The sequence below is a fragment of the Diabrotica undecimpunctata genome, chromosome 1 (genome assembly GCF_040954645.1).
Source record: "Diabrotica undecimpunctata isolate CICGRU chromosome 1, icDiaUnde3, whole genome shotgun sequence".
NCBI classification, from domain to species: domain Eukaryota; kingdom Metazoa; phylum Arthropoda; class Insecta; order Coleoptera; family Chrysomelidae; genus Diabrotica; species Diabrotica undecimpunctata.
In genome coordinates, this window is record NC_092803.1 from 181068830 (window position 1) to 181086302 (window position 17473).

At 31.7% G+C, this 17473-nt stretch overlaps 2 protein-coding genes across 2 annotated transcripts in view; both read right to left on the reverse strand.

Moving 5' to 3' along the window:
* wgn (Tumor necrosis factor receptor superfamily member wengen) overlaps positions 1–17473 on the reverse strand; it is a 228856-nt gene that overhangs the window by 167025 nt on the left and 44358 nt on the right. The window lies entirely within an intron of this gene.
* On the reverse strand, positions 6338–7064 carry LOC140442508 (uncharacterized). Its single transcript, XM_072533576.1, has 3 exons — positions 6874–7064; positions 6691–6771; positions 6338–6637 (listed from the first exon to the last, which is right to left on the reverse strand). Exons 1-3 carry the CDS (start codon positions 6910–6912, stop codon positions 6338–6340), a joined length of 420 nt encoding a protein of 139 aa, XP_072389677.1. The 5' UTR covers positions 6913–7064.

Genomic DNA, 17473 nt, shown 5'->3' on the forward strand with positions numbered 1-17473 from the left:
TTTTTCTCGATCCTTCAAAAGTTTAAAGAGTTGATCGACACTGCGGATACCGATTCAGTCACGAATGTTCTCCAGCGAATGTTCTTCTACCCTTTATTATAAATTGTAACTATAAGGTGAATGCATTAGACTAAGATGGAAATGCAGACCATAGTTTTGACACAAAGTGTCAAATTTGAAGTGTAAAAGTAGCAATAAACGATAATATATTGGTCAAACAAACAAGGAAGCAAAAAACTTATACGAATTGGATGTACAATGTTAAAAAAATGCTTGAACAAGATGAATGAAAGGCCAATAAAAGAAATAAATTTCCACAATGGACAAAATAAGACACCACATATATACTGCGTGTTTAAACAGAGCAACATTTTCACGAAAAAACGCACTTTTTGCGTAAAACAGTACCTTCTTCTATTAATCTAGTAATACGTTTAAGTACAACAATTTTAAAGGTATATAATTCTATATTTTATTGATTATACATGTATATGCAGCATCTATAAATAACGAAAATAAAGGTAGGTAGATATTGAAATATTAATAAATGACTAAAATCAACAACGACCTTGTAACTTAATCATCGAGAGAGGTTCCCACGTTTCTGCCCATCATCAGCGTCCTCATCAAAGACTCCCGTTTCTAACGGCTCAAACGGAAGGAAGAACAAAAATTTTTGAAGAGATGTATATACTACGTGAAACCGGTGAAATGATTATGGTGGCCATATGTTTAGAGCGCTCGACTAATGCAAACAGCATGACTTTGAGTTGCAGGCTTCTTTCTATAAACGCTTCAAAGATCGGCCAGATTTTAAAAGAATATATACCATCCAACCAAACAGTCAAGTAACCTTTCTATGCAGTGGCAGGTGCTCCAAAAATGTAATAGGGTATGAGTTTTGTGTTAATATTATTAGTTTCATTTTAACATGATTTCTACAGACGAAAAACTTTTATTAATGTCAAAAACGGTGTTTAAAATAGACAAATATTTAAGATTTAAGATACATATTTTCCAATATATAATATGTAAGACATTCAATAGGAGTGATGTCTACGTACCAGAGATGTCAGAAAAACTCAAACTGATAATGCAAAATCTTGTATATTATTATTATTATAATGAAAGGGATATTAACATAAATTTAGAATTAGAATGAAGCTTGTTTACTTAATTTTCAACTTGTACTTAAGATATTAAAAAGATATAATTGTTTTTTGCTTCTGCAGTATTTCTGATTTTTGTTTCTCCAATCGATAGGAATGACCAAAGTTAAGAATAAGTATATTAAGGTCTAGGAATTGCACCCATTAATGCCAAAATATACGAGAGATTAGGTTAAGATGGTTCGCGTATGTTATACATCGACTTGATAATCACCCAATACGAAGAATCGCCTGATCTTATAGTTCCTGGACGAAGTAGGAGAGGAAGACCAAAGGAGACCTGGGAGAGATACTGTATGTCGGTAAAGGAGATCAATATCGGTATGACGAAAGATAGAAACTGGGGAAACGTAATTGGGAAAGCCGGCCCAGCACAGAGATAAAGGCATATGTAATGAGAATGATATAATCAGTATTACGATCATACCACAAGAAGTATACTTTACAGCAGCATTTACTTCAATAATATGGTACAGCTGGAGCGTGAATTGAAGAAAAGTTAAGTTAACTAAGGTAGAGACTAAGAGAGTTAGAGATAACTGAATTATATTAGAAATAGATAGAAGGATCTTGGTCTTGGAGCTACCTTAAACAGTAAGTGGGACTTCGACGGGAGAAGTGGAAATACGAGTTGCAATAACTAGAAATACTTTTACCAACCTCAGTAACTACCTTTGTCATCGCGAAACTCTGTTGGATCTCCGTATTTGCATCCTAAAATGCTACATATGGCCTATAATAATGTACGGTAGCGAGAGCTGGTCATTCAAAGTAAGATCGCTAAACTGTATTAAAGCGTCCGAAATGTGGTGTCTCAGAAACATGCTTAAAATTCCATGGGTCGACTGTATTACAAATGAAGAGGTCTTAAGGAGAGCTAATACTCAAAGATAGCTTCTAAACATCGTTAAAGAACGAAAATTTTTATATCTAGGGCAAAATTAAAGGTCAGAGAACACCAGGTTCGCAAATGACACTCATGGTTCAGAGACATAACAAACTGGTGCGACATTCCTGATATCAGTACAATAATACGAGCAGAACAAGGATCCTTACCCATAATCCGACCAGCATGCCAGATACTTTGGATCAGATTGTGATAAAAAATCGTTGTTTGCAAGCTGGTATCCTTACCAGAGGGAATACTCGCCACTGAAGTTTTTAAAACGTCTTTTATTTCAACAAAAAGCATATCAAAATAAAATTTTTCGCCTTCAACATTTAGTATATCAAAGTAAAATTGTTCATTTTCATTACTTTCAATAAACTTTGAAACACAAAAACGTTGTTTTCTTTAAACAATCCGTTAGTAAACTATGTTACAACCAAAAATAATTGAAATAATTGAAAAAAAAAAGAATAATAATGTGTAAAATAAATTTAAATTACGGTGTGACCCTAATTTTATGCTCGGAAGTGTATATGACACGAAAACTAGACTAAGAAGTATAAGGTACAGAAATGATAAGTAGACAATATCAACCGATGAAAGTAAATAATCGACAAAATATACCTAACCTAAAACAGATAAATCTAGGAGAGAAAAAATTAGTACTATTGAAAGAGAGTAAAGGAAAAGAAAACTATGTATGTGTGCACAGATCTTATTAATGAAATATTACTGACTTAAAATTAAATGTATTGTAATCCACAACGAAACTAAGTTCCTGTAGCTGGCTGTATGCCATGTATCAGAAAAAGTTTGTTAAAATCCTTTATAAAAGGTATATAAATTAAAAAACCCAATCGGGCTATGTCATGAAGACAAAACGTTTTCGGAAACCATGTTCCATCATCAGTGTCTAGGTGTACATGTTTTGATACATGTTTTGAGATATTTAGTGGCTCAAAACATGTACACCTAGACACTGATGATGGGACATGGTTTCCGAAAACGTTTTGTCTTCATGACATAGCCCGATTGGGTTTTTTAATTTATTTACCTTTTATAAAGGATTTTAACATTTTTTTTTAAATGTATTGTAATATACCTATTTTTAAATAGTATGTACTTATGCGTATCAATTATATTTTAGTGACTACCTCAAATTTTTTTAAGCTATTTATGCTAAATATTTATTTTTGTTTTCCTGAGAAAATCAATTAAGAGATCATACCCCGATTTCTTGAATGAGGCAATTAAACATGATATATTAACTCGACCCGCAATGTGTAGTTTGTACAATGAGGATAATAATTCTTTGGATGATTCCATGTATTTGGTACATTCGAAAATATGTTGTTTAAATCTCCCACTGAAGTATTGCTACACTCACAAATGCGGCTTTGAAATACTCCTATTTTAAATATAGGGACTGAAAAGTAACCATGATGAATTTGAATTCTAGTAATAGTGGAAGGGTAAAAGGAAGTCTGATTATAAAGAGTAATATCGAAGGAAAAAGGGGTCCTGGTAGACGACAAATATCCTGGCTGAAAAACATTCACGACTGGACCGGGTTAAACACACAGACGCTCTTAAGCAAAGCAGAAGATAGAGACGAATTTGCAATGGTTATAGCCAGCTTTATTAGTGGAGACGGCACTAGAAGAAGAAGAATAGTGGAAGCATATGATTTGGAAGGAAAAAAAGTTAGTTGAGAAATTCTATTGGACAGAGTTGAATAATAGTGACTGTTATGAGCATTAGTAATACTTTTATATAAAGTTTCCCATTTATTCCTGACATCTTTCTTTATTAGTGACAATACATCATTATTAATTTCAATCGTTGGTTCTGTTCGAGTGTCACAAGCACTTTTGGCTGCAATATTTGCTTTAACCCAAACAACTTTGATATTTTTTTGTTTCTGCATTAAAGACCATAGCTTAGATTTAATTTTTAGTATTACATCGTTTTTTAGTGTTTAATTGGAGATCCAATGAGTGCTTGCAAAACCGATTTGAGATCAGATAGAATTACAGCTCTCTTAATTGTATTGTTTCACACCAATCAAGCGCTCTATTTATTGCTAAAGCTTCTGCTACAAAGTTGTATATATATATATATATATATATATATATATATATATATATATATATATACGCACCAGTGGATAGCTCCTCCTTATATAGGAAATTTACATATAATAGGTCCTCCACTGTGGTAGGTCCTCCGTATACGGAGGACTTATCGCAATCATTATAAATGAAGTCTAAACGTCATTCTAAACCATTGAGCAAAATTTCAGATGGATGAGTTATTGCATGTTTTTGTACGTTTGAATACTTTAGTTCAATATGATCGCCACATTACTTGTTGTGTCGCCAGCGTCGGCGTATATTTCGTTATGTATATTCAAATTATAGTTTACCGACCTTAGTTCTTCCTATTTTTATATTACGGTGGTTTAGTCCTCCTCTGGAATAATGATTCGAAAACTACTTAATAGTCTTCCAATCTTTCTTTAATATTTAAAGTAATATAATATATATATTTTAAACGAATATACATTATATTGTAAACGAATCTGATTATATTTAAGGGCTATATATATATTATTGATAATCATTTGTAAATTTTTAACAAGGGCTAACGAAAAAAAATCATGTATCTATGGTCGCTATAAATATTTAATTTTAATCATTATTTATATTTAAAAACAAATAATAAAAATATGAACAAAACTGAATATATAAACACAAATAAAAATACTTAACGAAAACTCAGAATATATTGCAAAAACTGAATTTCGAAAAAAACTTGGACATTTAACACTTTTTATATTCATTTTGAACGAAGACCTTTATTTGGAGCCAATTTTTATTTTTTAATATATCAGGATTTTTTAAAATCAGATCTTCACATTCCGATTTTTTGGGGGGCCTCTTTTGTTTAATGTGGGTTTTAAAATACATTTTGACTACTTTCTTCTGATTTTCTGTCCACGGAACTAAAACCCTTTTTTATTTTTTGCCTTCATATCAATTATTCCCTTTTTTCATTATTACAACTTTTTGGACCTTTTGATTCAATAACATCATTGGTTTCATTTTTTTGTTCCCCAAATACCTCGTTATTATGTCCATCATCATCTTCCATAATGTCTTCTTCCAAATTTATCTCTATTTCTTCTAAACTTTTTCCCTTGAATTGACCTGCTTTACCTTTCTTCATTAACAGGAGCAACTTAGAGATATTTACAGTTTGATAAATGTCATCGGGGAGTCTATATGAAGATCGATGAATTCCTAATGTGTGCCCCATAAATGAAGCCAGTTACTCCATGTCATTTTCCGACATGGTAAACAACTGGGTTAGCGTTGCTAGATGTTTTCTCAGCCTTGTACATGTAAGAGCACTAGGATTTTTAGCTCCGCATAATTTAGCATATTTTGACATTACTTCATACCCTCGAATTAGTTTATCAAATTTTGGATTAACAAAAAGGTAAATACTAGGTGTTTTTAAAAGTAAATCTCTACATTTTGTAATCATTTCTAAGTGTTCTTGTACATCCTTACTTACTAGGAGGGGTACACCACGTCCCCTTTTACCTTTTATTACTATTCTTCTAAAACTTTTCATTAAAATTCTTTCGGTTTCTGAAATTGTTTCAGAAAATTCTTCATAACATTGATTATCTTTAGCGCTAATGTAACTCTGTATGGTCATTCTTTCTAATTTACCAGGGCGCCTTCTATTTAATAAGATTAGACGGCAATATATAGTTTCTAACAGAAACATGTAAGGACTAATATCATTATTATTTTTCTGTAATTTATTACAAGATTCATTTGCCCTTCGCACGAGATAGTTTTTCAATAGCTTAAGGTCACTTGCTAGTGGTATTAACGTCACTTTGTTCCATTTTTTCATGTCTAAATAATTTGCAGCTTGACTGGAAATATCATATTTCCAATTTCCTTCTATTATTTGTATTAAAGATTTTAAGTCAGCTTTAGCGCTGGCACTTTTAACTGTAAACTCAGACTTTTTCGCATTAAGCATAAGTGCTATATCACAACACTGTTTTAATGTAGTGCCAATATTTTTAGCAAATGATGGAGCTTTAAAAGTTTTGCTCTCGTTATCATATTTTGAAACTATTTTAGTAGCAAAAACTAAAGAATCGTAATATTCTGGTTTCAATGAGTCAAAAAGCGTTTTGATTGAGGAACTATTTTTTCTTAGTTCGATAACAATTTTAGCTAATTCCCTCATTTTTCTAACTCGCTTTTCTAACTGGTTTTAAATTTGCAGAACGTAACAAATAGTTTCCCTTTTTTCTCAAAGCAAATAACAATTGCTTTCTCGTTTTACTTCTTGGAGGGTAAACCAAAATTTTTTTAACTTCTAATTTGCTTTGATGATTTCGTAGTATATGTCTAGGAAAATTTAATACAACTGATTCACAAAAGTAACAAAAAACAGATTTTTTTAAAGACTTCGTATTTATATTGCAAGTTTCTTCCACATGTTGATGGATATTTAGGCTGACAGAAGACGAAGGTGAATTAGATTGTTCCTAAAAAGTATGTGCTTTGAATTATATTGCTAAAATATTTGAAATAAACTTACCTCAATATTTAACTCATCTTTGTTAACTTGTTTTGGACAAAAGTGGGAATTATTTATTTCTGGAGAACCTGAAGACTTTTCCTAAAAACCCAATTAAAAAAATATTATATTTTTCCGTTATCCATTTCAATATTACAGAGTACACAACACATTTTATTCTTTTAAAAGTTTTATTGCACTTACTGAAGAATCATCGAAGGGAACATAATTGGAATCTAACATTTTATCAGAAGCTGGTGATGGAGTTTCTAAGTCTGGAGAATCTGTGTTATCTTTATCACTTTCTTCAGGTGTGAAGATACTGTCAGGTGAACAATAAAATTGAGTGGAACTTAAGGATATTTCCTAAAATTATTTTTCATAGTAAAAAGTGACTGAAGTAGGGAAATACAGTATGCGGTAAAATAAACAGTACTGAAATGAATATTGAAATGTATATGAATATCTATATATTTAGTATACATGATATAGCCTTACCAACATTATTCACGACGAAGTTTCCGATAAAATAGATGTTAAAAATGCCCTCTGGCACTAAAAAAATTTAATTGGAGTTTGTTATTCCGGAATATCAGACATTGTACAGATACATGTACGTATCATGTGGTGTTAGTTAGGTTAGGCCTGATAATTGCGATGGGTATGGAAAATCACTGAACAGTATTCGAAGAGACTCACTGACCGTGTGACAGATTGCCCGTCCTGCTAAAACTATTGTTGATTTTAAGCTTTTTGGACCGATTTCGCGACCTTTTCCGTATGATCGAAAATAGTACTGCACGATAAAAAAAATTTCTGCAAAACTGAGAACCATCCTGAAGCACCTAAAATCATCATGACATTCACATAAGTTATAACGTCGTTCAGAAATCACTTAATACGTTTCGGCGCATGACACATACTAATCTGAGGCATACGCATTTTAGTACTGTTTATTTTGCCGCATACCGTTCATATTTGAGAATAAAATGCTCTTAAATGTTAAACTTACGGAAGAAATGTCAGATGCATTTAGATATATTTGTAAAGTGTACAAAAATATCTGATGTGTAATGTGGAGAAGACAGAAAATATTATATTATTGTGCATAATGATCTAGTAGTTTTGTTCAATCCAACTACCTATTAAATTGAAACAATATTAAATTGTATTTATTACCCGTTCTGTAACAAAATAAAAATTATATAAGTACATACCTAGAGTTTCCAGTGCACTACACGTGTAATATGAATAAAGAATATTTTATCACTACAAAACAAAACGTTAGAAATCGTTAGGCTTACAGATTTTTTCGCGCCAAATATACTCTAATATATTATTTGGTTTACGTATCCACCGTCGTTTAGTCTCTGATTTATATTTGGAGGAGTAAACCACTGTAATGTAGTTTTGACGTATATTTTGAATAGCAGAAAGATTTATTTTGTTAATTTAATATATATTGGAGGAGGTATGTATAGTAATTTTAGATGGAAGACCAATTGGTTTTAATTTGGTAATTGTATAAAAAAATATAATGTTTTTATTTTCGATACATTATAAGAATTGCAAAAAATTTGATATACACGAATAATATTTTAAAGATATTCACTCCTTCTAGAAGACGACTTATAACCGCATTTTGAAAAGAGGAGCTATAGTCGGGTCGTGTAAATATATATATATATATATATATATATATATATATATATATATATATATTTGATATACGGTACTTCTCCACGTATTGGATGACCGGTATAACAAATGCAAAGCCCACACATGTTTCACTTTTAGACCGATCTGTGTAAATGTATACATCACTGCTAGGGCATTCCCTAGCAATAGGACAGATTTTACAATAACATTATTTATACATTGATGATTAGAATAGATAGGAAATATAATATGTAGTTTATAAACAGCGTCAAGCTCATACTGATAGAATGAGTATTTGCTACATTGTTTGATATATTTATTATATAAATTCATCATCATCATCAATGGCGCTACAACTCTTCGTGAGTCTTTGCCGCGTTACTATTGCCTTCCACGTTTTTCGGTCCTGTGCCAGTAATTCCCATTATATAAATTGGTATTAATAAAGGCATCGACCAATGGGGAGGAACTCTTGTTTTTCCAATAAGGATTTGTTAGGTTCACGAGATTAATTGCTGCTATTTTGTTTAACAGAAATGCATTATATATCGTGTATTTTATTAATTATTTATTTGCTAAATATTGTCTTGGTATAGATAAAGAAGGCTCTTGTGCTTCAAGAAAACAAAACTACTACCTACCGCTACATATGTAAGATTCCACTTACTAAAAACTGCAGTATTTTTGTTATAAATATGATATAAATTTAGTAGTATACTGATAAAAAAGGTCGTAGAATAAATATGTGATTTTTCTTTATTATATTGGGGCATCACTGTACGCTTACTTTCACAGAATAACAACAAACACGCCACTGCAAACGTCTGGCCCAGGTCTGTGTATGCGTTATTTATTTCTGTTTCTATGCTGTTTATTTTAGGTACTAATGTCTTTGCATTTGCGATTATTATTGTTTGGTTCGCTGAAAATACCCCGAGCTTCGATCATTTATCATCTCGGGAGTTTCAGAGGAAATTTTTAATGATCACTTTGGTCTAATGGATTTTCCAAACGCCTTTAAATCCATTAATTAATTGCTGTTTAAAAGCCGTATTTTCCATTCCGTCTTTGTATTTCTTCATCTTTTTGTGTGACCAAATTGTATTTTTTAATGTAAATTTTAAAATTTAAAAAGCCCAATTTATTTTTAAATGATTGTAAGAATGAATTGTCTAAAATTAATTTTCATAAAAAGTAAAAGTAATAATAATTTCAGAAAATTAATTTTCATAAAACTAATTGTTAACTCCAAACTTTCTTCAGTCAATGTAATATAATCAAGTGTTACTCCGCAATCTGAAGTTTTTAAAACTGGTCATATTCAACCATCACCTGCCTTTGTAATACCAAATCGACCGCCATAATATTTATTATATTTAATATAATTTAAAAACTGTTCCTTCTGTCTATCCGGTCCTGTGATTAAGGTAAGTTAAACATTGTAACAAACACTCTAACAGACTTCAAGGAAGAAATGTTAAGAATATATTGATATGAGCGTTAGAGATGCGGGTTACAACCGTTGTAAAAAAATGGAGGCAGAACATACGAAATAACACAGACTATAATAAACGCACTCTTCTAGATGAACGAAGAGATCATTTTTTTATTTTAATATTGCAAATCGTTGCTAATTCTTTTCTTAACCAAAGTATTTTGAATAATAAGTACGAAATGATCCTCATTTCTAAGGAATATAGAATAAGTCTGCAGCACGAATACTAGGTGAACGCAATAATTAGTTTTCTTCTCAATGTGCCATAACCAAGTTTGAACGTAGGCAGTTCTTCCTCTTATCGTTTTGCGAATGCCAGGATCCCAACTAGATTTCAGTATAGAGTATATACCCCCTAGTAAGGTAACTCCCATAAAAAGTTTTGGGAGATAGTTTCTAACGCCAAATATGTACGGGCCGAAACTAATTTCATTTGGCGGCAAATTCAAAACGTAGGTTCTGAATTTTAGGCGGTAAATTCAAAAAATATGCTCTGAATTTTAGGCGCCAAAATTTAAAAAGTATGCAGGTATGCTTTTAATGGAAAGTAAATATAGTCATAAAATAAAAAATAAAAACTTCTTTTATGCCAAAAAATATATTCTCTCTGTCCAAAAATATAGTATACACCTACAAATTTTTATATATAAATGTATAACATAATATCTGATACAGAGAGAGTATATATCCTGGTACAGGAAAGTTTTTATTTAATATTTTATGATTATATCTGTTTTCCATTACATTATTAAACCAAAGTCCCAAAAACAACAAAATAAAACACAGATATCCTGACACTTGTTTAGTTGTATAATTTTCTTTGGTAAAGTATTGGCAACAAATATCCTCCTCCTCCTCATTCCTTAAGCCCTTGTTAAGGTGTGGGTGGAGACACTCTAAATATTGTTAGCTTGCTGTCTGCATTGGCTGCAGACTCCATGAAGGGATTTTTCCACCAATCTTCATTTAATCTTCCCATCGAGTTGAAGATCTTCCTTTTGATATAAAAATATAGATATTCATTCTATATTCATTAGTACTAGTTTGTTGTAAACTACAAAAACAAAATGTACAAAATAGTATCGAATTTGTATTTACTAACAAAAGTTTGGTATAATTAGATGCTGTTCTTACCTGGTGCTTGTAAAAATAAACTCCGAATCCTCAGAATGTTTAATAGCCATTTGTCCAACTTTAACTTTCACCCATCAACAAAAAATATTCTTTTGATTGGGAATACTATACCATTTTAAGAATGTACCTTCTTTATCGCCTATTTCTAAAATTTGGAATACCATGTTTTGATAACGCCACTTGCAACTTGCAAAGGCGTGGATAACAATGTTGCCACTAACACATTTTTTTGTGGATACTCATAATTCTTTAGAAATAAGTTATTGTAAATTTAAGTGGTGATTTTAGTAGAATTTGCTCTATTTTTTTTGAAGTATTGTATAGTATAATCATTATTTGGGTAAATATGCAAATCTATAGTAAAACCATGGCAACAGCACTTACATCAACGTCACAAGTCACTTGCTGTGTCATACTCCTCACTTAACGTGACTAGTAGCGCTGCCGAAATTACGACCAGCTGGGCCCATACAAATCACTCTCCCAACCCGTCCTATTCCCTACTATTTGTGGTATATACTCTGATTTGATTCTTTCTAATTTCCTATTTTCAGGAGGTTGCTATTTCAGACATAATTGTGTCAAAAGCTTTTGAGTAGTCTAGAAGAATTAGAATTGATATTTTGTTTTAGTCATAGGCTCTAAAAATATCATCTGTAATATTTAATAAAGCAGAAAGACATATCTAGACCTAAAACCGGACTGCAGCGTAGGGATTATGTTGTTATTTTTTAAATGCCTTTGTTACTGAATATCGATCACCTTTTTCAAAATTTTAGATAATGTAGACAGTACACTTACTGGTCATAATTGAATTTGTTAAGCAAAAGTTAATGATAGGTGTGATATAAGGTAGAAGAAATGGAATACACAGTTGCAGCGTTAGTATGTTAATACCATCACCACCAAGAGCTTTGTACAACAATGTACACCTGGTAATAGACTGATGATAGACTTTTTAGTCCGAAAACGTTCTGTGATGTCGCCCGAAAGGGTCTTTTTAATTATATACCTTTTATAAAGGATTTTTAAATAAAAATTAAAAGCAAAATTGTAAAATACTAACTGATTTGGCAACACGCTCTACGCGATCGTGTTTGCCATTCCGCAAGTTGGCGCAGATTCGGTTTTAGTTATTACAGTAGGTTTGTATTGCATTTACAACTATGAGTCTACCTCTCTTTTCTTTATATTTATATGGTCTTTAATCTTTAATAATCGTATTATATTATATTTTGTTTCTTTGTCTTATTATAGTCTTCGATAAGAATTTATATTTCAGTTTTGCCATTTGGCTGTAACATCTTCATCTATTGAAGGAGAAATTTAAATATTTCTCCTTCTGTCTGATAGTTTTATGTTAAACATTTGTTTTCTATATATTTGTATCTTCGCTACTTTGTCCTTATTAGCTCTTGTGAATGTCCAAGTTTCATATCTATATGTAAAGACGGGAATAATGCAATGGTTGAACAGTTATGTAACTGACTTTACCAAACGAAGCCCATGTCAATTTCTTTCATGTTTTTTTATACAGTTTGGTTGGCTTATTTTTGTACATTGGTCTTCTTCTTCTTCTTGGTATGTTCGGCCTTAATTATTATTTGTTATGTTGACTGCCAGCTATCTCTTCATCTTTTAGGGGGTCTGTCTTGTGGTCTTTTACCTTTTGGCTTTCCTTCTCTTACTATTTGGTTAAGTCTCTCACTTCCCATTATGTTAATGTATTGGTTCCATTCTCGTCTTGTTTGGTAGTCATGTAGTTTACCCATTTCTCTGATTTATTTAATAGAGATTCTGTCTCTTAAAGTTTTACTTGCTATCGTCCTCAGTATTTTTATCTCTATTGTTCTTAAGATTTTCTTTGTAATTGTTATTTCTGCTCTTGTTTCTATAGCATAGCTTAATATCGGTCGTACACAAGTCTTATATACGTGTTCTTCCTTCTATCCTCATGTAGCATAGAATCTTTATTGCTCTGTTGCCCATTTTGTACACTGTTCCTGACTTTTTCACCTCTTCTATTAGTTTGTTCATCATCAAGTTCAACAATAACGGGCTCAAGCTATCACCCTGATATATTGAATCATTGAGTCTTATACCTGATTGAATGTTGACTTCCTACGTTAGTTCGGTTTTTATTTTTGTTCTTGTTTTGTGATCAGAGTTAATATCCTTTTATTATCTGTATTATAGTGGATGTTATAGTCTCTCTATGTAAAAGTTCAATCATATCTTGTAGTCTAATACAATCGAAGCCTTTCGTGACGTCGATAAAACACATGAATGCAGGTGTATTAAATCCTACTGCTTTCTCTACTATTTGCCTTATTATGAATATGGCATCGACCATAAGTGATCTGTTACACCGAAACCCTTGTTGCTCTTCGCATATTTGATACTTTTCAATTATTTTCTCAGCAAGTATCTTAGTCAATAATTTTAAGCAATGTAATAGTTAGATGGATCATTTTTGTCCCCTTTTTTGTATATAGGGATCATTATACTTGATTGGATCTTTTGGAATAGTATCGTAATATTTTCTGTTAATGCTCTTCCTCCATATTTTATTAATTCATTTGTAATTGTATCCGGAGCTGGGACTTTTCGGTTTTTTAATCTTCCTATATTCTTTATCGCCTCTTCTGTCATTACTGTTTCCACCTCGTCTTCTGTCTCTCCATCTTCTTTATCGATCTTTCTATCTTCATCCTTATTAAGCCTTTCTAGATTATTTTAGCACCTTTCTCCTTTTATACCGTTTATGTTGTTATACTCGTTAATAGCTTTTTCTGTACATTGATTTCTTATTAGCTTGTTTTTGTTTGACTAGAATTTTAGCTTATCGCTTTTGTTTTGTCGTTATTTAGATCTTCCATCTTTTCTGACTTCTTGATGTAGCTGTTGAACCATTTCCCATAGGTCTTTTTTGTCCATCGCTAAAAGCACTACATCTTCTGCGTATCTCAGCTGGTCTGTTCGGTAATATTTGGTAAAAATACTACCACTTTATAATAGTTGTCTCACCTCTACCTTTAAAAATACCTTAATTTACACTTTGTACATATTTGTCTTTCGAGATTTTAACTCCGGCGCAGCTGTAGCCGATACTTTTATGTGAAGCTGACAGAGAGCGTGCGGTGAAGATTTGCCGAGAAAGCTTTTAAGTCACTTTTACCCAAATACGTCGCCTTGCCTTTTAATCAATTAAGGGTCCGTCTTTTCCAGCGCGACAAAATTAAGTGACATCTTTGATAAATATTCTCGCTGGCTTTATTTTTCGTCACCACACGTCACGAACTAAACGGTAATTTGGAAAGAATGAAAATCTCGACGAGCAAGAAAAATGGATACCAGTCGAAGCATTTATTAAACGTAAAAGTTGTAGAAATCTAGTCAGAAATTTTAGTAAAAATATCATACGCATATGATTATATTATATTAATATTAAACGCATTATAATCATTATTATAATGACTTTAACTACTATACAGTATAATGCAAATGTATGGAATAAATTCATTATTTCAAAAACAGTCGACTTTTAAAAAAATCTTGAATATTTAATCACTTGAATATTTATTTCTACAGGGTTCACCAAAATTATGAACTTTGTTAAGTAACATGGAATTACAATAAATATTCATTCACTGAACTAAAATACACTAGGGAACGCCACTGGAAATAAAACACAAAAAATATTGTTTTTTGCTGGTTACGAAAAAAAAAAATTGATAACAAACAATGCTACATTATAATCTGAAATTCATTATTGTAGTAAGTATTCCAAGTTATTTTTCAAAAATATTTAAATCAATATTGTCGTTGACTCGGCTTTATTTGTCAATGATCTGTGAATCTGTCAAATAATGGACGTCAAATTATTAGTCTTCGAGTTTTTTGCCGACATTAATAATAGCATTTATAAAAATGAAACTAATAGAAACAGAACGAATCGAGATTTTAATCATGATTGGCTATGGAGATAGAGTGAGGATTCAAGTAGAAGTTCGTAATTTATTTAATGCTAAATACCCCAATCGCGAACCAATTACTCAATCAACGGTAAGTAAAATTGAAAAAAAATGTAGAGAAACGGGCCATGTAAAAGATCTTCCCAGAAGTGGTAGAAAATAATATCCGAAGCCAAGAAGTTGGACGTTGTACTGGCGTTTCAAGAAAATCCCATACCAGTTTCATACAAAAGGTACTTTTTTCTGATGAAGCATTTTTTATGCTGAACAATCACGTAAATCGCCAGACATATCGATACTGGGTAAGTGAAAATCCACATTAAATGGAAGAGTATAGGACAAAATATCCCGAGAAGGTGAATGTTTGTGCCGGCATTATAAACAATCAAATTGTAGGGCCATATTTTTTTGAGGAAAGCTTAGCTGCTTCTCGCTATCTAGAATTTCTTAAGGATTACCTGTTGCCACAGCTGAATCAGCTATTTCCAAATATAAATGATTTGTGGTACCAACATGATGGGGCTCCCCACACTACGGCGTTGAGGTACGAAATTACCTTAATAATGTTTTCCCAGGTAGGTACATAGGTAGAAGGGGGCCCATCGAATGTCCACCAAGGTTTCCAGATTTGACTCCGTTAGACTTTTTTGTGGGGATATTTAAAGAGCAGAGTGCATCAAAATCAACCAAATAATGAAGAATAGTTGAAGGAGCGCATCAGAACGGAATTTGCACAAATAAGACCTGAAGTCATCGAAGTTAGGAAAGAATTTATTGCCCATCTTTCGTCAATTTGAACATTTATTGTAATTTAATTGTATTTAAGTAAACATTTATTGTAAGTTAATTGTATTAATAAACCAACAGTTTTGATTATTCTTGGAGAAATAAATATTCAAATGATTATATTGTTACAAAGGCGATAAGGAGACCTTTCAAATGAGTTGTCGCGTGACCTCTGCTTGTATATAAAAAAATCGTCGATTACGACATTACGCCGACACTGATGACGTAATGTCCAACACACATTATAGCAGTTGATGGCCATTCAAAAACTAAAATTAACGTGTTTTAAGATTTTTTTTAAAAGTCGCCTGTTTCTGAAATAATGAATTTATTCCATACATTTGCATCATACTGTATATCTTTCATCAAATTATGAGAATGAAATAGTAAAGTGCACAGAAAGGTTATAAAAATGTACTGAACATTTTAATAGCTTATTGAAAAGGCAATTTGACAGAAAACAAGTAGAACCAATGAAAAAAGGAGAAAAAAGAATTAAAAATTAATGTTTTAGGTGAAGTATATATGTGACGCAAATTGAGGACAAAATGGACAGCAATAGATGGTTAGGGTAAGTTCAACTCCGAAATCATAATCAGTTGAATTATTGAATGATACACAAAATGAGAAAAAAATAGTAAAATAATTGTGAAGATCCGGTTTTGAAGATACAATAAAATACTTTTTATATTAAATACAATTTTTTGCAATGTTCATTCAATAATCTACTATTTTTTATAAACATTCGAATAAGAAGGTTGGTAGAAATATTCGAGGTTGGTAGTGTGGACTCGGGTAGTTTTTCCAAAATGTCGCCTTTATCTATACTGCGAACATAATTTTCTATACGATAAAACACAGTTTTCTCTTGATTACCACTTTTGAAACATTGTATCTCAGACTGTTCTGATGAAAAGATTTCAATTAATTTGGGCAACATATTTATATATTGTCGTCGATCTTTTACCCAGTTGCTTAAATCTGCCAAGCTTTGCAATTAAACAGTCTCCCAATTTGAGATCATCGCGAACATTTCAATATTTTCTTGTTTTGGTTTCATGAAGTCAACATCTCCACTATTACCAGTTTCCTCACAGTCTTCCTGTTCTTCTGAAGAAGAGCCTGAATCTAGATCTTGTTGTGTAGGGATCGTCATTTTGTTGTGTTTTGTTCCATTTTTTTGTGCCTTCATCTGTTTGATATGCTCTGGAGCCTGCTTCCTTTCTTGTTTTTGTTTATCTTTATCATTTTTAAAATTCTCAGATTCTTCACGATACTTCATCCACTTATCAAGTGACAACACTTGGTGTATATTCTTTTTTTTTCTTTGAGTCCGTTTCCTTTTGTTGAGGGTAAGGAAGCACATTAAAAATACTGTTAAATGAACCGGTTTTTGTGCAAAAAACGTTACGTTTAACTTACTTCTACCTTATGCAAAAACAGTTTTGCCTATCCCAGGGCAAAATTTTGTAAACCACAAATATTGAGGAGGAAAACGGTAGTCCATGTTGCGTTGGATCCCGTCTTTAGATTTTGTCCTTTTCTATTTCTCTTAGTCAACTTCTAAAATATTGAAGCGTGGGTCCTTTTTAAATGAACACAATTTATATCCTAATATATACATAAACAGTTTTAGTAATACTTATTTTCTATTTTCTAGGAATTTTACAAAAGATTATAGGTGTATATCAAACCGGTTTTTGGCAAGAAAGATCGAAAGTAGATCAGCTCTTCACTGTACAACATATTTTAAATA

Coding starts and splice junctions, on each gene's coding strand:
- LOC140442508 (XM_072533576.1), bottom strand. CDS start 6,912: ATGTTAGATTCCAATTATGTTCCCTTCGATGATTCTTCA. Junction 6,772..6,873: donor TTCCCTTCGATGATTCTTCA/GTAAGTGCAATA, acceptor TTGGGTTTTTAG/GAAAAGTCTTCAGGTTCTCC. Junction 6,638..6,690: donor AAGATGAGTTAAATATTGAG/GTAAGTTTATTT, acceptor CATACTTTTTAG/GAACAATCTAATTCACCTTC.